This window comes from Ovis aries, chromosome 5, assembly GCF_016772045.2.
Source record: "Ovis aries strain OAR_USU_Benz2616 breed Rambouillet chromosome 5, ARS-UI_Ramb_v3.0, whole genome shotgun sequence".
In the NCBI taxonomy this organism is placed as follows: domain Eukaryota; kingdom Metazoa; phylum Chordata; class Mammalia; order Artiodactyla; family Bovidae; genus Ovis; species Ovis aries.
The window spans coordinates 18,583,461-18,603,047 of NC_056058.1; the positions used below are offsets into that span (position 1 = coordinate 18,583,461).

A 19,587-nucleotide genomic window follows, 5' to 3' on the forward strand; every position below is an offset into this window, starting at 1 on the left:
CAAAACCTACGGACAGAGGAGCCTCGTGGGCTACAGTCCATGGGGTTGCAAAGAGTTGGTCGTGACTAAATGACTAGGCACATACTGATTTACAGTGTTGTGTTCAGTTCAGTCGCTCAGTTGTGTCCGACTCTTTGCGACCCCATGGACTGCAGCACACCAGGCTTCCCTGTCCATCACCAACTCCCAGAGCTTACTCAAACCCATGTCCATTGAGTCGGTGATGCCATCCAGCCATCTCATCCTCTGTCGTCCCCTTCTCCCGCCTTCAGTCTTTCCCAGCATCAGGGTCTTTTCCAGTGAGTCAGTTCTTCGCATCAGGTGGCCAAAGTATTAGAGCTTCAGCTTCAGCATCAATCCTTCCAATGAATAGTCAGGATTGATTTCCTTTAGGATTGACTGGTTTGATCCTCTTGAGGTCCAGGGGACTCTCAAGAGTCTTCTCCAACACCACAGTTCAAAAGTATTAATTCTTCAGCGCTCAGCTTTCTTCATGGTACAACTCTCACATCCATACATGACTACAGCTTTGACTAGATAGATGGACCTTTGTCGGCAAAGTAATGTCTTTGTTTTTTAATATACTGTCTAGGTTGGCCAAAGTTTTTCTTCCAAGGAGCAAGTGTCTTAATTTCATGGCTGCAGTCACCATCTGCAGTGATTTTGGAGCCCAAGAAAATAAAGTCTGTCACTGTTTCCATTGTTTCCCCATCTATTTGCCATGAAGTGATGGGACCGGATGCCATGATCTTAGTTTTCTGAATGTTGAGTTTTAAGCCAGCTTTTTCACTCTCCTCTTTTACTTTCATCAAGAGGCTCTTTAGTTCCTTACTAAACATTTAATTTACTAAATTTTGTGTTAGTTTCATAGATCTGAAATTCTTAAAAAAACAAAAGAGAAATTCCTGGGACTTCTCTGGTGGTCCATTGGTTAAGACTCCACACTCCTGATGCAGAGGGCCCGGGTCTGATCCCTTGTCAGGGAACTAGATCCTACATGCTGCAACTAAGAGATTGCCTGCCACAACTAATAAAATCCCAAGTGCCACAACTAAGACCCAGCGCAACCCAAGAAATATTTTTTAAAAGAGAGAGAGAGAAGTTTCTAGGTCCATGTAGAAATGGGAGGCATTTCATAGCAGCACTTCTATTCTCACCCATGGAAAGCCCCCTGCACCCGTGGCTGGGGTCATGGTGGGCCCTTTGGCTGGTGTGGTCTCACCTCTGCATCTTCCTTTTACTGTTCCCTCTTGCTCCAGCCTGTCTGACAGGCACGCCACCTCCTTGAGCCCTCAGGAAAGGGACAGATGACACAGCAGTGAGGAGGGAAGGAAGCAAAGATTTCCTTCTTGGCTCTTGAGTTGCTATGATTTTCTTTGGAAAACCAAGGTCTGATGAACATTTGAGAGAAAGTGGGTTTGCATTTCCAAAGCTTTGGAATTCCCTGCGCCTTGGAGATCTCCAACCTGGCTGCCCAGAGGCCCCAGGGTCACCTGGGTTGGGTGCGGACCCAACAGAAGTCTCTAGAGAGAGGCCAGGGTGGAGTGACCAGAGGGAGGTGGTGACAAGTTTCAACCCCCAGTCCCCGAATGTTCTCTCTGCTATCCCCAGAACCTTCCAGAGGGCCCTGTGGGCCAGAGACAATGGCCAAGTGACCAACCGGAGCAGGTAGACGGCCTTCGCCTCCAGGCAACAGACGAAGGACCAAGAAGCAGCAGAACAGTGACTGAACAGCAGAACGGCCGGGTCACTGGCTGGGCTAGGGTCTGCTCACAGCCCCATGTGCCCAGCTGGCCCCACTCTCAGCTGCTGTAAGAATCCCCTTAATCTTAGCCTGGCCCCAGGAAAAGTGAATTGATCAAATTACTAAGAATTGACAGGTTTGCTTTGTGCCACCTGGTGGAAGGAGGTTTGTATTTATTTCCTGGAGCTGCTGTCACCAATAACCACAAACCGGGTGGCTTAAAACAACAGAAATGTATTCTCTTGCATTCTTGAGGCCGGAAGTCCAAAATCAAGGCTTTGGCAGCCTGGGGCCCTGCTCCTTCTGCAGGCTGCTGGGGAGGGTCCTTCCTGCTTCCTCCAGCCTCTGGCTTTACCGGCCTCCTCAGTGTCCTTGGTTTGTAGAAGCATCACCCCTAGAGCTTTGCCTCTGTCTTCACACAGCATCAGTGTGCAAATTTCACTCTTCTTCTTAAGTATTTATTTATTTCACTGCATCAGGTCTTAGTTGCGTCACATAGGATCTTCAATCTTAATTGTAGCGCGTGGGATCTCGTTCCCTGACCAGGGATAGAACCTGGGCCCCCTGCACTGGGAATGTGGAGTCTTAGCCACAGAGTCGGACACGACTGAAGCGACTTAGCAGCAGCAGCAGCCACCAGGGAAGTCCCCAAATTTCCCTCTTCTTATGAGGACACCAGTCACTGGATTTAGTGTCCCCCTCTAGTAGGACCTCATCTGAACTAACTTCATCTGCTAAGATGCTATTTCCAAACACAGTCCCATTCCCGTGTGTGTGTGTGTGTGTGTGTGTGTGTGTGTCTGTGTGTGTGGTGGCGGGATGGTGGGGGTGGGGGGAGGGCAGGTTATGACTAAAATCTATCACAGTGCCTGCATGCTCAGTTGTGTCCAACTCTTTGTGACCCCATGGACTATAGCCCACCAGGCTCCTCTGTCCATGGGATTCTCCAGGGAAGAATACTAGAGTGGGTTGCCATTTCTTCCTTCAGAGGATCTTCCCCACCCAGTGATCAAACCAGCATCTCCTGCATGGGCAGGCAGGTTCTTTACCACTGAGCCACCAGGGAAGCCAACAGGAGAGTGTCAGTTCATTCCAATTCATATTTTGTCCTGTAAGGACCCTAACTCTGGGACTTAGTGAAGGGGTGTGATCCATGGGATGTCTCAACATCACCTCCTTCCCCCAACTCGTGCTTAAGAGACTTGGGCATCCTTCCACCTGGTGTAATTTAGGGCTCATCCAGATCAAGGCTGGTGGACTGCTGAGGGCTTCCTGGCAACCCCCCAGAGGGTCAGTTGTTCATTGCCACGGCGTCATCTAAAGGCAGGGGGTGACTTTATTCCAGCGAGACCCCACGGCATGGAGAGGCTGCAGAACATCTCCCCGGGAGTCCAGCTCACTCCCTCTATGAGGTGGTAAAAGAAGGGAGCCAGTAAAGGAGACCCCCCTCCCCAGGCCGGTTCTGAGTTGAATTTGTGGTCTCTGGTACCCTCTCCTGGCAAAACTTTTTATTACAACTTCATTGAAGTGTAATTTAGAAAACGTGCGTTGACCAGTTTTTCAGCATAGGGTTCCACGATGGTTTTTAGTAAATTGGTCCAATTGGACAACCATCACCACGACCCAATTTCAGAAAATTTCTGTCACCTCAGAAATTTCCCTCTTGTCGTTTTTTTTTTTTTAAATTAAAAAAAAAATTTTTTTGGCCGCACCGTACAGCAATGTGGGGGTCTTTGTCTCCTGACCAGGAATCAAAACAGAGCCCCTTGCATTGGAAGTGCAGCGCCTTAACCACTGCACCACCAAAAAGTCCTCCCTCTTGAATTGCTCTCTCCTTCGCTCCCGTCCATAGCTTTCTGTCCCTGTAGATATCTCCTTTTCTGGAAATATCATCTAAATGTAGTCATAAGGTTGTGATCTTTTGTGTCTGGCTTCTTTCCCTAAGCATGTTTTTTTAAGGTTCATCTATGTTTTTGCATGGGTCCATACTTGATTCCTCTTTATGGCCTAATGCTATTTATTCTACTGCATGAATGGACTGCTTTGATTATTCAATCACCTGCAGATGGACATTGTTTCCAGTTTGGGGTGATCATGAGTAAAGCTGTTATGAGCATCTGTGTGCAGGTATGTGTGTTGGAATTTGCTTTCATCTGTCTCTGGGGGATGCCTATGATCTAGGAATGGTAGGATCAGTGTCTGCTTAACTTTTTCAGAAGCTACCAGGCTCTTTCCAAGGTGGGTGCCCCATCTTCTTTCCCCACCAGCAGAGCCTGAGGGCCCAGTTGCTGCACATCCTCACAGTGGGAAAAACTCTTACATTAGGGGATTCCTGGTGGCAGGAATTTTGTTCTTCTCAGAAAGATTCTCCTGGTGGCCAGATGCCAGCTTGTCCTCATCAGCCGCCAGGCTGTCCAGCTCCAGCCTTGATGTTGAAGCTCATTTCTGCCCATCTTCTGATGCTGGACACCAGAATCACAGAGTCAAATGGGTCTGGGTCCTTGTGGTGGGTGGACCCCTGACCCTTCAGTTCATTTGTTTATCCATCTTTCTATTATTTAGCATCTAGGATACTGAAAAAAAAAAAAGTTCCACAAAGAAGTACGCTGATGCATTGCTTCTAAATAGGAAATAAATCCATTCTTCTGTAATAACTTTTAATGGTGTGTTGTCTGCAATAACACTAAATCAGACATGATGCTGTAACCTGACATTGATATAATATTGTAAATCAACCAGATTTCAATTAAATATACACACAAAATAAAACAAAACAAAGAGAACCCAAAGATCTCAAATGACGAATGAGCATCTTCTACTGGGTCTTCAGTGGGGTTCCTTGGAATCTGTTGTGTTATTTTTCTTTTCTTAGAGTACTTACCTTCATATCTTTGAGTCAGTGATTCTCTTTTTTCACCAGGGAGAGTTGTTAAAACACAGATGGCTGGCCTCCAGCATTGAAGATTCTGGTGAGAAGTTCTGGTGTAGAGCTGGAGAATCTGCACTTCTAGCCAGACCAGGGGTAGGGGTGGGGCTGAGGCAGCTGGTCTGGTCATCCCATTGCAAGAGCCTGTGTTCTCCAGGAGTTCGCAGTGAGGGACATGACAATTCCACGTGATGATGGAGAATGTCCCCCGTCACTGACCCAATCTGTGTGTCAATTTATCCTATATGGAAATAAACATGAGAAGAAAATTTGGGATGAAAAAAAACAAAAAGCTTTCACGTGACTTGGGGTAGCAGCTTCATCTGGGACCCACTGTTTTCAACGCAAGTAAGCTATTATAAAATTCCTTAAAGGGGGCTTCCCTGGTGGTCCTGTGGTTAAGAATCTGTCTTGTAATGCAGGAACAGTGGTTTGACCCCTGGTGCAGGAGGATCCCACAGCAACTAAGCCTGTGCACCACAACTAAGAGCAACTAAGTCTGCGCTGTAGAGCCCCCTAACCACAGCTACTGAGCCAATGGGCCGCAACTACTGAAACCTGAACCCCTAGAGCCCGTGCTCTGCAGCAGGAGACACCACTGCAATGAGAAGCCTGTGCACCACAACTAGAGAGTAGCCCCTGCCCCCTGCAACTATAGTAAGCCCGCGTATTAGCAGCAACGAAGACCCAGCACAGCCAAAAATAAAATAAATCTTTAAAAAATAAAATTCCTTAAAGAGATTATATCACCAGTTATATTCTTGGAAAACACAGCAATCAAACCAGAGATACAGGAAAATGAATGAAAGCTAATGGTCTCAATTAAAATTCATCACTTATGTTCTTTGATCACTGGTTGGCTATCTATGCTTTCTAGTATGAACTAGGGCATAACTTGGTAACTTTTTATTTTGGTATAATTTCAAGCTTATGAAAAAGTTACAGGATCAGATGAAGAACTCTGAATATTCCCTTCACCCACTTTCCCCAATGTTAATAGCTTGCCCCTTTTGCTTTATCATTTTCTCTGTGTATATATGTGTGTGTGTTAGTTGCTCAGTCGTGTCTGTCTCTTGGGACCCCACAGACTGTTGCCTGCTAGGCTCCTCTGTCCATGGGATTCTCCAGGCACAAATACTGGAAGGGGTTGCCATTCTCTTCTCCAGGGGATCTTCCCAATCCAAGGATCGAACCCAGATCTCCTGTATTGCAGGCAAGTTCTTTACCTCTAGCGCCACCTCAGAAGCCTATGTATATATACATACATATATAAAAATTATGCATATTTTCCCCCTTAACTCAGGAGGTATATTTTGTGCTTCTGGAACAGAGCAGGACCCGAGGGGACCCTTCCAGGACAACTGCACTCCCCACCCAGGTCCTCCACCTGCCTCTTGTTAAAAAACAAAACAAAAAACCTTTAACCTCCTAGGGTTTCCTTGAATTCCAAGAATAAATTCAATCAGAGAAGTGAGAGAATGCAGAAAGAAAGGAAAACAGTCAAGCAAGACAAAATAACAACGATTTAGTCATTAAACAAAGTCAAGGACTTAAAAAAAGTCACATTCCTCAAAGGCTATAGTTATTATTCTAAGGCAGGTCCTTTGAGTTGTTTTGCTCAGACTGAAACCCCTACCAGGTGGAAGAAGTTAACTGCTTCTATTCACAAGCGGGTAGAACCCAGATTGGCTGGAATCAGAAGGCTGATGATATTGACTCCTGATTACATCACCAACCAATCAGAAGAATGTCCTCCAGATGATCACACATATCCACAAATCCCCTCTCATCCTGTCTCCGAAACTATTTCCCTGAAAATCGTTGGGGAGTGAGTTCAGGTCTTTCAGCACTAGTTGCCTGGATGCCTTGCTTGGTGCCTGCAATAAATGATGCCCTTTCTTTTATTATAACCTGGGTCAGTAAATTGGCTTTACTGCCAGCAGCTGAGCAGACCCAATTTGGTTGGATAACAGGCTTTCATCCTAAAGTACTTCGAGGTTTTGCTAGTGAAAGGGCGCCCTCTTGTGGTCACAGTTTTTCTCCATTGAAAATATTCGTGTAAAGTGAAGTTGCTCTGTCTCTGACTCTGCGACCCCATGGACTGTAGCCTGCCAGGCTCCTCCATCCATGGGATTCTCCCGGCAAGAACACTGGAATGGGTTGCCATTCCCCTTTCCAGGGGATCTTCCCTACCCAGGGATCGAACCCAGGTCTCCCGTTTTGCAGGTATGCCACATTTTGTATCCTACCTAAGAAATATTTGCCTAACCCAAAGTCATAAAGTTGTCTCCTATATTTCTAGATGTTTAAGTGTTTTGTCTATTACATTCAGGTCCATGATTCACTCTGAACTGACATGTATATGCTATATTATGATGAAGTTATTGTTTCTGAATAGACTGATATGCTCTTAAAAGGAAGACCTTTAAGAATTTCCAATTCTTCCAAAATTGAGCTTGTTAATTTACTTTTTGTGTGTGGTGGGAGGGAGACTTGGGGGCCTGTTAATTTAATGTAAATTGAACCAACCACAGCATGTACTGGCCACCATTCACCACACATCTGAGGTTCTCTAAGTGCTTGAGATGACAAGCTTACAGCTAGGAACTACCCATAGAGTCCCCAGGCCTATCCCAGCCTCACCTCAGTCATTCTGGCAGCCCTCCAGTACCAGAAGCATTCTGTCTAGAACATGGAACAAGGCTAGGGTTGGGTCCTCAGAAGGGGTGGTTAGGGCAGAGTAGAGGCTTCTTTGTGTGTGATGAGAATCAAAGATCTGTGCAGGGTCTGGGGAGGCAGAAGAGACAAGTGCTCACTGCCACTCTCCTGTCGACACTGAGATATATTATATCTATTATATATATGCTGTTTAGCAATATGGTTAATTTTTTTGCTCCTCCCCACTGGAATCTAAGAAGGATGAGGGCAAGGATTTTTTTTGTTTACTCTTCTTCCCTTATGCAGAGAACAGAGATTGGAATACAGAAATGCTTAATGAACAATTTAAAAAAAACTTTTTTTTTAGTTCTACCAGTTTATTGCTACCAGCCCATCTCCCTCCACCCTCATGCCCGTGTACTCAGTCATATAACCCCATGGACTGCAGCCCTCCAGGCTCCTCTGTCCATGGACTTTTCCAGGCAAGAATACTGGAGTGGGTTGCCATTTCCTTCTCCAAGCACTTTTTTTTTTTTTTTTTTAGGAATCCACACGCTTTATTTTTTTCCGGCGTACACCCAGTGCAAAAGACAAAATAGCCACAAATGTGAAAACACGAGCTAGGTTGCCATCCACTGACCACGATGGCCTATTACAACCAACGTTGTTATTAACAAAAGTAAAACGTAGAGAAACAAATAAAATATGACCCCATGTTTGGAAGAAATAGATTTTCGGGGAAGAAACATTCCAACAGTGGGAATGTTTTCTATAGGGGTGTGTTAGCATGAAGAAAGTGTTCGGAGAAATACACAGTTATTGCTTTTGTTAGTGGCCATTGCTTATCAGTGTAACCAGTGCGCTCAGGGATAATGCCAGATGCCCGGCACCTTTCCGGTAATAACCACGCCCACAGCGGCGGAGAGGGGCGAGGCCGGGCACCGGGCCCTATCGCGTCCCAGTGAGCTGTGATTTGAGATGACAGCTCAGTCAGGAACTGCCCACAAGTCAAGTTTCTCTGCTCGGCGATTGGAGGATACGGTTGGCCCGGCCATCCTTGAGGCTCCACCAATCCCAAGCCCTGGGCCTGCCCTTTTTTCCGCTATCAGCAGCCCCGGAGCCGGAAGCAGGAGCGGTGTTCTGGGAGTCGGCGGCGGCGGCACTGCGTTTAATTTCACCCGCCAGGCTGCCTCCTCTGAGGGAGGATTTTCCTGTCTCCACCTCAAGGCTGGCCCTGTGTCTGCTCCGGCCGAGTCTGGAGGAATGGCAGGCGGCGCCGGGAATGCATCAAAGGGCGGGACACAGTTCAAAGGGCAGAACTGTTAGAAGTTCGAATTGCCGGTCAGTTGGAGGCTGGTGGCACGGGAGTGAACTCCCGTGGCTTTGGTTGGGGGCGCGAGACTGTTTGACCCTCTGTAGGACCCAGATCAGACCCACTTTAGGGTTTCGGAGGTGTGCGTGTAGATGAGATCCAGATACAGCGTAGTTTGCATTGGCTCAGAGCAAAGCAGGCCACGTGCAAATGTGTTAACTTCGGCTCTGGAGGGCATCGTGGACTCAGGTCCTATTTCCATGGGAACCACAAAGATAAGATGACTGTAGTTTGAATATGTCGAGCGTACATAACAGTACCAGCATTTAGGAAGTACTCAGTAAAGTGTTATATAGGGTCAGTTCGTCATCGTGGTGGTCATCCTCATACTAAAGTCTTCAGTTCAGTTCAGTTGCTCAATTGTGTCCGACTCTTTGCGACCTCATGAATCGCAGCACGCCACGCCTCCCTGCCCATCACCATCTCTCCGAGTTCACTCAAACTCACGTCCATCGAGTCGGTGATGCCATCCAGCCATCTCATCCTCTGTCGTCCCCTTCTCCTCCTGCCCCCAATCCCCCCCAGCATCAGGAGTCTTTTCCAATGAGTCAACTCTGCATGAGGTGGCCAAAGTACTGGCGTTTCAGCTTTAGCATCATTCCTTCCAAGGAACACCCAGGGCTGATCTCTTTTAGAATGGACTGGTTGGATCTCCTTGCAGTCCAAGGGACTCTCAAGAGTCTTCTCCAATACCACAGTTCAAAAGCATCAATTCTTCGGTGCTCAGCTTTCTTCACAGTCCATCTCTCACATCCATACCTGACCACTGGAAAAACCATAGCCTTGACTAGATGGATTTTTGTTGGCAAAGTCATGTCTCTGCTTTTGAATATGCTATCTAGGTTGGTCATAACTTTCCTTCCAAGGAGTAAGCGTCTTTTAATTTCATGGCTGCAGTCACCATCTGCAGTGATTTAGGAGCCCAAAAAATGAAGTTTGACACTGTTTCCACTGTTTCCCCATCTATTTCCCATGAAGTGATGGGACCAGATGCCATGATCTTCATTTTCTGAATGTTGAGCTTTAAGCCAACTTTTTCACTCCCCTCTTTCATTCTCATCAAGAGGCTTTTTAGTTCCTCTTCACTTTCTGCCATAAGGGTGCTGTCATCTGCATATCTGAGGTTATTATTTCTTCCAGCAATCTTGATTCCAGCTCGTGTTTCTTCCAGCCCAGCATTTCTCATGATGTACTCTGCATAGAAGTTAAATATCACTAAAGTCTTAGACCCCCCTTAAGTGCAGGTAGCAGGACAGCAGTTTTGACCATGGATTTGAGAGAAAAGACTAGTATCAAATGAATGGTCTAGATCAGTGACTTCTCATCCCTGGGGCAATTTTGTCCCATCAGGCTTGACACTATCTGGAGACATTTTCTCCCACATGACAGGTGGGGGTGGGGTTACTGGCATCTAGTGGGTGGAAGCCAGGGGTGCTTCTTAACACCCTATACTGAATGGGGCTGCACTTACCACTCAGAATTATCCCCAGTGCTTAATACAGCAGATACCAAGAAACCCTGTTTAAGTAATGCACGATGTGGAGCAGACATTCATTGTTTGGTCAGTAAGTCGTGTCCCTCTCCTTTGAGACCTCTTGGACTGTAGCCCGCCAGACTCCTCTCTCCACGGGATACTCCAGGCAAGACTACTGGAGTGGGTTGCCATTTCCTTCTCTAGGGCATCTTCCCAAGCCAGGGATGGAATCCAGATCTCCTGTGTTGGCAAGCGGATTCTTTACCATTAACCTGCTAGAAAAACCCCAGATATTCATTAGGTATCATATTATTTTCTCCTGTGGTCACACCCGACAGCACATGGGATCTTATTTCCCATACCAGCGATCGAGCTTGTGCCACCTGCAGTGGAAGGGTGGAGTTGGACTGCCAGGAGAGTCCCCTTATTATTGTGAATTTTCAAAGAGAAATGATTTTCTTTCAGATCCAAAGTATTCTTTAATCTCAATGAATCACCATTTACATATTTGCTTTTTAATGAGACAACTCAAAGAAGTGTAGAGAAGTATTACACATTTTATCTTTCAGCCATATTTGTCATATGCATTTGTAAAACAGTACAGATAATTCCTCCTCCTCCCTGCCTAGAGGTGGCGATTTCTAATTTGACATGTTGTTTTGTAGTCTGTGTGTACATAGGATTTCTTTTTAAATGTGTTGAAAAACTGTTAACAGTCCTATTGTGCATATTCACTTCCAGCTTTCCCCTTCCCCACTCTTCCTGCAATGTTATTTTTTAAATTCATCTGCAACATGGGGGATGTGGGATCTTAGTTCCTAGACCAGGTTATCAAACCCATGCCCCTGCACTGGAAGTGCTGTAAGTGGGGAGTCTTAACCACTGGACTGCCAAGGAAGTATCTGCAATGTTATTTTTAAGATTCAGTTTTTATACAACAGGGTTTCTTAGATTCAACATTTGGTACCAGATGGCTTTTTGGTGGGAATGTCCTGTGCACTGTAGGGTGTGGAGCAGCAATCCCAGCCCCTAGGCACGCTCCAGTAGCAGCCCCTGCCCAGTCAGTCATGATGTTCAAAACTCTCAGTTCAGTTCAGTCGCTCAGTTGTGTCTGACTCTGCGACCCCATGAATCGCAGCACGCCAGGCCTCCCTGTCCATCACCAACTCCCGGAGTTCACTCAGACACACGTCCATCGAGTCGGTGATGCCATCCAGCCATCTCATCCTCTGTCGTCCCCTTCTCCTCCTGCCCCCAATCCCTCCCAGCATCAGAGTCTTTTCCAATGAGTCAACTCTTAGCACGAGGTGGCCAAAGTACTGGAGTTTCACCTTTAGCATCATTCCTTCCAAAGAAATCCCAGGACTGATCTCCTTCAGAATGGACTGGTTGGATCTCCTTGCAGTCCAAGGGACTCAAGAGTATTCTCCAACACCACAGTTCAAAAGCATCAACTCTTCGGCATTCAGCCTTTTTCAGTCCAACTCTCACATCCATACATGACCACAGGAAAAACCATAGCCTTGACTAGATGGACCTTAGTCAGCAAAGTAATGTCTCTGCTTTTCAATATGCTATCTAGGTTGGTCATAACTTTCCTTCCAAGGAGTAAGCGTCTTTTAATTTCATGGCTGCAGTCACCATCTGCAGTGATTTTGGAGCCGAAAAAAATAAAGTCTGACACTGTTTCCACTGTTTCCCCATCTATTTCCCATGAAGTGATGGGACCGGATGCCATGATCTTCGTTTTCTGAATGTTGAGCTTTAAGCCAACTTTTTCACTCTCCTCTTTCACTTTCATCAACAGGCTTTTTAGTTCCTCTTCAGTTTCTGCCGTAAGGGTGGTGTCATCTGCCTATCTGAGGTTATTGATATTTCTCCCGGCAATCTTGATTCCAGCTTGTTTCTTCCAGTCCAGCATTTCTCATGATGTACTCTGCATATAAGTTAAATAAGCAGGGTGACAATAGACACCACCAAAGTCCCCCCCATCCCCCCAGGGGCAGAATTACTCCTGGTGGAGAACCAGTTTATACTTGAATATGTAATTAGTTGCTGACATTTGCTTTGTATGTGCCATATTTAACCATTTTCTTTCTGACCATATTTTATTCAATTTTCTCAATGTTTTTATTTTTGTTACTGATTCAGGTCCTTGGACTCTTCAACAGAAGTTGCTAGGCCAGATGAAGAATTCAGGCAAGAGACTGAATTACTGGCACTCCAGCTGCAGAAGCAGGGAGTGAAAACAAGTAACAGGTGCCCTTGCTGGATCTTGGAGGGGTGGTGTGCTGGTCCCTTAAAAGGGGTCAGGGTGGGTCACTCTTAGGGGTCAGCCCTAAGAGTGGCTTAGTGGGTCTCTCCCCCTGTGGGTGCTGGGGAGGGATCATGCATAGGACCTTGCTTTTGACCCCAACACCTCAGAAGTGGCAGCTGGGTTTTTGTTCATTTTGTATCTTGTTGGTAATTTGCCCCAACTGCTCATATGTGCAGTTATTTTTAGTTTCCCATATAGTTTCTCTGTATCCTGTTGTTCCAGGGAGCTGTCTGTTGAGCTGAAAGCACTGCAGCAAAGGGGCCCAGGTCAAACCAGTCTCAATCTATAATTGGGAATAAATTCCCCTTTTCATTTGTTTCAAATTGAGACATGGCTAAAACTAGTGAGTCAGTTTCTCAGCCGGATACACGTGAAGAAAACATCTGACGACAGAAAATAGCGGAGTTCATATAAAAATGTAAAACTATTAAACATAGTAGGTTTATAATTTAGAGCAGCCAGCTATAAGAGAAGATGTTTACAGGGGCTAAATATATGCAAAAGTGCTTATCTCAATTATGGAAGTATTCAAAACAACAAATGCAGTGTCATTACAGCCTCTCAACAATGCAGCCAGGGAAGAGGTTTCCCACATCTGTGGCTGCTGTATTACATCTGCCATGGTGGAGGAAGGAAACATCCCCTATTAGAGGAACAAGATTCTTCCCACAGAAATCATGTAATTAGGAGAATCCTTGGACATGAAGAGGGCCACATGATATGAGAAAATTACTGAGGGATCTTCGGAAGCCTGAAGAAGTGGCCTGATGGGCCCCAAAGAGCCACAGGAACATGCAGGGAACTGTGTGAACCTGAAAACCAAAGAGGACCCACGATGAGGGGCCTTGTCCACACTGCTGAGCACAGTCCACACTACTGCCCAGCAGGTAACTAACATCAAACATGTGTCTGACTCAGGCTGTTCCACACAGGCAGAACCAGAAGTGAGAAAGCAGTGCTGGAGCTCAGGCCACCAGGCTGCCCTGCAGCTCTGTCTCCTGAGGGTACAGAAGAGCTGAGAACCATGGCTTCCTCACTCCAGCTCCAGACTTCATGCATCTTCCTCTTCTCAAGAACTCTAACTCACAATCACTAACAGAAGCACTCTGGATATACAGTTTCCCACCTTACCCAAGATGACAACACAGTTCAGTAGAATCATCTAGAGAGCAGCTTTCATCTCCCTGCCAACAAGTCATTCTTCTTAACTCAGTGTTTTGTGTCCAATTTCTAACCAAGGTCAAGGACAATGAGCAGAGGCCAAATTACAAACATTACCAGGCAAGACAGAAGGTCTTTCAAGAACTTCCAAAATTACTGACTACTGTGAGGAACACAGATACAGTATCTACTAGCAAAAAAGAAACATGGAAGATACACCTTTCAGTATAAAGACTCCAGCGGAAGGTAAATACTGAGTCAGGAAATTCCAGTATCTATAACAGTGGATGAGAAAAGACTTTTCAACAATATTATGATCACATACTATGAACATCTGGCAAAGTAAAGATCAAAAATATTTTCATCTAAACTGATACCACATGAAACACACACACACACACACACACACACACACACACACACATACTTTCACTCTGGGTTCAAAAGGCATTGTAATGACACTGAGACATGTAGTATATAATTGTCTATTTAATGTCCAAGGTAACAAAACACAAGTAGTAAAGATGATGGGAACATAGAGCGATGATTACTATCTTAAGTGTTCAGATCAGCAACATGAACTAGAAATTAACACACTGGGATCCCTATTCAGGATGAGGCACTTACAAGGAAAAACTATATTTATTTCCATTTAAAAAATTCATCCTACCCTGAGTTTTCAAGTACAAAATAAACGAAGTGCTGAAGGCTTTCCCTGCATTCTTTCCATTCATAATGTCTCTCCCCCTTGACTGCTTCATTTATAAGGTTTTAAGGGAGAAGTCTTTCCCACAAGTCTTCGTATTCAGAATTTTTCACCAGTGTGCATCTTCATGTGTCTCTGCAGGGATATGAGACACCTGTAGGCTTTTTCACACTGCTGACATTCGTACGGTTTCTCTTCACTGTGAGTTATCATGTGTCCTTGCAAAGATCTCGGATACCTGAAGGCTTTCCCACACTGCTGGCACTGGTAAGGCTTCTCTTCACTGTGTGTTTTCATGTGTTCTCGAAGGGATGAAGAAGTGATGAATGCTTTCCTGCATTCTGTACATTCATAGGGTTTTACTCCACTGTGTGTTTTCACGTGTTTTCTGAAGTACTTAGGACAACTGTAGGATTTCCCACAATCATTACACACATAAGGCTTCTCTCCTGTGTGTATCCTCACATGTCCTTGCAAGGATTTGAGATAAGGGAAAGCTTTCCCACACTGCTTACATTCATAGGGCTTTTCTCCACTGTGTGTTCGCATGTGTTCCCGAAGATAAGTGCACCAGCTGAAAGCCTTGCCACACTGCTTACACTCATAGGGCTTCTCTCCAGTGTGCATTCGGACATGTTCTCGGAAGTGTGAGATGCCAGTAAAAGCTTTCCCACATTCTTTGCACTTATAGGGTTTCTCTCCAGTGTGAGTTCTCACGTGCCGTTTAAGTTGGCAATAATAACTGAAAGATTTCCCACACACATCACACACATAGATTTTCTGGCCATACTGACCTCTCTTATGTCCCTGAAAAGTGAGAGCTTTTCCAGATTTTTTACAGTCTAAAGATTGTTTACTACTGTGACTCTTCATGCATCTCTTAGATGCTCTCCCAGCATCTTGACATTTATCAGGTTTCTCCATAAAGTCTGTTTCCCCAGCAGGGCTGAGGCACAAAACACAGCTGCAGGTTTGTCCACATTCCTCACATGTATAAGGTTTTGGCCCAATGTGAGACTTTTGCTGATTCTTCTTGAAAGAATGATCCGTGAAGGCTTTTCCACATGTAATGCATTGATGAGGCTGAATTTTAGTCTGATAACTCCCATGCACAGTAAGATCTATAATCCTGTTCGGCGTTTTTAGAGATTGATGATCTTTACCTTCACAGAGACTTTCCACCAAATGATTTCTGGTCAAAACAGAAAGTGAATTATTAGGGATTAATGACATGGTTATTCATTATTATTCTGACTATATATTTGTGATTTTCAATGAATGGGCATGTTTTCAGCACTCTCTGCAATGTGACAACGTGCAACAAAGGTTAATGCTCTGACTGAGGGCTCAAAGACAGCCATAACTTTCAGTGTTCTTTACATGAGGTTTTCTAATCATTGTTTCCTACTGAATTAAGTTTCTGATGCTCAGTATCTATAGCACACTTATAAAAGTATTGTTTGTAAAATTTCTGAGTACACAATTGTTTATTAGCTAACTTTACAAAATTGTTTAGCTAAGTTTACACCTTTCTTTACCATCACATGAGTCTAACACTCTGCTGAGATCCCTCATCCCCCTTCTCCCTGTGGGAGTGCCACTCACCTCACACGCCTCTCCTGAGTTAGATGCTGATCTTGTAGGTTATGAAATGCCCAGTTTTCTCCCAAATCAGATCTAGAATCATTTCTTGTGAATCTTACAACTTCCCGTTCAATGCATAGTTCAGTCTCCAAAATATCCCACTGAGGACTTGATACACTGACCTTAACTTGAGGGCAAGAACCTGCAATAATTGGAAGCAAATTAAATCATTGAGAAAGAAATGGTGGGGGAAAGGAAAGAGAGATCATATCTAGATTTCTCTCCATAGACTCATTCAAAAACATAAAATAATTTTATAAAGGAAGAAAGGCGATGTGTGATATTGTGATCTATCAGACACACACACACACATATATTTGGTCACTGAGATGACCAACATGTACTTCTCAAACTGGGTCCTTATCCACAGTTTCCTGCTCAGGGATCTCAAAACCCTTGGAATTTCCTGAGCAATAAAAGCAACAGAATAATATGTAGTCTCTTGTGCTCATTTCCAGAAAATGCTTCAGGATCAGAAAGGTGAAATAGGTTTCCTATGATTCATAACAAGCCTTTTCCATCCCAATTGAGTTTATATTAATGAAAGAAACTGTTGCAAAGAACTTAAATATAGGACTAATTGCCAATAAAGACAACCACGTGATTAAAGGGTTGAAACTTTCAGTCCCACCCATATCCCCCAGCACCTCCAAAACCTCTAGGGGTCGGGGAGCAGCTAGAGATCAAATCAACTGGCAATGGCCGGTGACTTCATCAACCATGCTTATGTAATGAAGGTATGAAAAAGAGGTTTGGAGAGCTTCTGGGTTGGTGAACACATAGAGATGTGGTGAGACTGGCACGTGGAGAAGCACGGAAACTCCTTTTCTAATCTAGATGCATTTCTTACATCTAGCTGTTCCTGAATTATATCCTTTAATAATGAACCTGTGATCTAGTAAGAAGCATGTTTCTCTGAGTTCTATAAGCTATATTAATATATACACTGAACCCAAGGAGAGAGTAATGGCCATCATAGGGAAAATGAGTCAAAATGGCAGTCTCTTCACTAATAAGTACCTCACAGAAGTAAAGTAGAAAGGAACTGGGCAAAATGCACTTTCCCAAATGATCCCTTTATCAGAGGAGCTCCAAAAAGACTTCAAGTGGACAAGAATGGATGAAAACTCCAAGAGGGAAGCCAAGTTAATGACACCTATCACCTTCTCAGAGACCTGAGTTGTGCTCCTAACGGGTACATCCAAATATCCCTCCCTGACCCAGAACATGCTCCTCCTGAGCAGGTGTGGTCCCTGGTGATCGCAGGTACAGAGGCCCTGGATGAAGTCCATGGACCCAGCTGCCCCGGGGAGGTGGGACAGAGTGCAGCTGCCAAAATGCTCCTAGAGAATGCTCCTCATGGGGAGGGTGGAGGACAGGTTAAGTGTAGGTTTAACTGCAGCGAGATCATCTCAAATGTGTACTGATCACAGGATAACTTTCACAGGGTGAAAACCATTATGCTGCTCTCACTGCCCCAAGGTGACAATGGAGACCGTGCTCACAGTTGTGAAATTAGGGAGCCTCACGATTCTGATCAAGAGTAATAAAAATCAATTCAGTATAGTAACACTGTCATGGAAAAGCCATCTATTCTAGGTAGGTTCTAAAAAGGTGGGGACCATGTTTGCCATTTTTTTCAAAATATTCCCATCCTCATCACTCATAAGAAAGGAGTAACTGTTCGCTAAAGACTTAGTGCAGGGAGGAAGCCGTCCTCACCCACAGTGGCCAGGTTCCTGCAGGTCTCCAGCATCACGTCTCTGTAGAGCTTCCTCTGAGCAGGGTCCAACAGTTCCCACTCCTCCAGGGTGAAGTTCACAGCCACGTCTTCAAAGACCACTGAGTCCTGAAACAGCCACATGTTCTGTGTCAGCAAGGCTCCTCCTTCACCCCCGAGTGTGGAAGGATGGGGAGGCCAACAGGCAGGAACTGGACTCAGTTCCTAGGACTCGTGAGCTCACACTCTTGCAGGAAATGATCACATGCCAGCAAACCTAATGCAGGTTCCTCAGTGATGGTGAGTGCTGGACACTGAAGCAAAGTGTAACAGCAATAACTGATAAACATATAATAAAAAAGAACTGTTTTTAATGAAACAGAGCAGATCATGAGGCTGGACAAGTACTGAAAATGAAATCATCATTCAGATGACTTGGAAATTGATATGTGGCCTGCTTGCAAATCATTTTCTTGATTCTCCAAGAATGGGAGCATACTGTCAGGAGGTTGTAGACACAGATTTTCCAGGACTGCTGCATCTGAACAACTTTCACTTTGACTGAAACAGCGTATAAAAGCCTGGTCTGGTCCCCTCATATCTGACAGAAACATACACACAACTCTCTATCAAGATCAAGTGGACACCAAGGGCACAGACACAGGTCAGGGTCCAGGGCCTGGGACAACCATGGAGTTAATGACGGGTTAAGAGGAGGCCTGGCTCCTGAGGGATTGGTCGAGCCAGCAGGGTCTCTCGGATAAATAACCAAGTGCCCAGAGTACAAGGAAGATGCCCCACAAAGAAGAGCTGCAGAAGATCTGATGGCAACAGAGTCGAAGGTAACTTGAAGAGAGAGAAAAACAAACCCACCTAATTATTATCTTTAGGACAATATAGGCTGACACCACACCTCTGAAATACAAAGCAAATGATCATTTTTATAAATTAGAATCTTAATCAAAGATATATTCTGGAAATCTAAATGATAAAATTTTTACTATATCAGCTACAAAGACAAGGCTACCTCACCTTGGGCTGCAACTGGGGTTTGCTAATCAAACTCCTGAAAATGTGGAATATTAGGGAGTTTGCTAGCGGTCCTGGGGTTAGGACTCAGCGCTTTCACTGCCTGATTGCTCAGTTGGCTTCCTAGTCAGGAAACTAAGATCCCTCAAGCTGTGAGGTGTGGCCAAAGGAAACAAAAAAAGGGGGACAATAGTCATCAAGGAAATGCAAATGAAAACCACAGATACTTCTTCATACCCACCAGGAGAGCTGTAAGACAGACAATCAAGTGTTGGCGAGGATGTGAGGAACTTGGAACCCTCAACCACTGCTGGAGAGAAGGTAAAATAGTGAAGCCACTTTGGAAAACAGTCCAGCAAATCCTGAAGATTATTAACACAGCACCATATAACAGCAATTCCACTCTAGCTAGCTATCTACCCAAGAGAGGTGAAAGTAAAACAGCAACACAGAAACGAATACACACAGACACACACACACACATGAGTTGTGACAGCTAAAACATGGGAACAACTCAGAAACAAATTCAGTCTAATCTCACAATGGAATATTACTGGCAACAAGAGGAAGGAAGTACTGATCGGTAGCAAAAAATAATCAATGAACTTTAAAAACATTATCAGAACTCACAAATGCCCACTGGCAGTATCATACTGCAGACTGCAAACTCACAAAAACAAATCTCAATGTATTTTGATCAAGCAAAACAAGCAGATGAAATGTAAATGTTTAAACAGATCTTTTAAAAATATAATCAACTTTTAAAAGCTGGGAGGGTGGGGAGGAGGGACATGTTGGTGTGTGTCTGCAAGAGGACAAGCCTTGGAACCTGGACA

The 19,587-nt window shown here is 44.8% G+C and overlaps 1 protein-coding gene and 1 long non-coding RNA gene across 5 annotated transcripts in view; one reads left to right on the top strand and one right to left on the bottom strand.

Moving 5' to 3' along the window:
* Window positions 1-8,450: 8,450 nt before the first annotated feature.
* On the top strand, window positions 8,451-16,435 carry LOC121819622 (uncharacterized). Of its 2 annotated transcripts, XR_006059899.2 has the most exons (3): window positions 8,451-8,669; window positions 12,326-12,433; window positions 12,714-16,435. It is a non-coding gene; the product is annotated as an uncharacterized LOC121819622 (long non-coding RNA). The 2 variants fall into 2 exon arrangements; XR_009600829.1 differs by having other exon boundaries at window positions 12,326-16,435.
* LOC101119987 (zinc finger protein 77-like) overlaps window positions 14,124-19,587 on the bottom strand; it is a 37,836-nt gene continuing 32,372 nt past the window's right edge. For all 3 annotated transcript variants that reach the window (XM_060416333.1, XM_042250207.2, XM_042250210.1), the window contains 3 exons: window positions 17,725-17,851; window positions 15,964-16,144; window positions 14,124-15,550 (listed from right to left, as the gene is read on the bottom strand). In XM_060416333.1, the coding sequence (XP_060272316.1) occupies window positions 14,458-15,550; window positions 15,964-16,144; window positions 17,725-17,851 (1,401 nt within the window). In that variant the 3' untranslated portion in view covers window positions 14,124-14,457. The remainder of the gene's footprint in view (window positions 15,551-15,963; window positions 16,145-17,724; window positions 17,852-19,587) is intronic.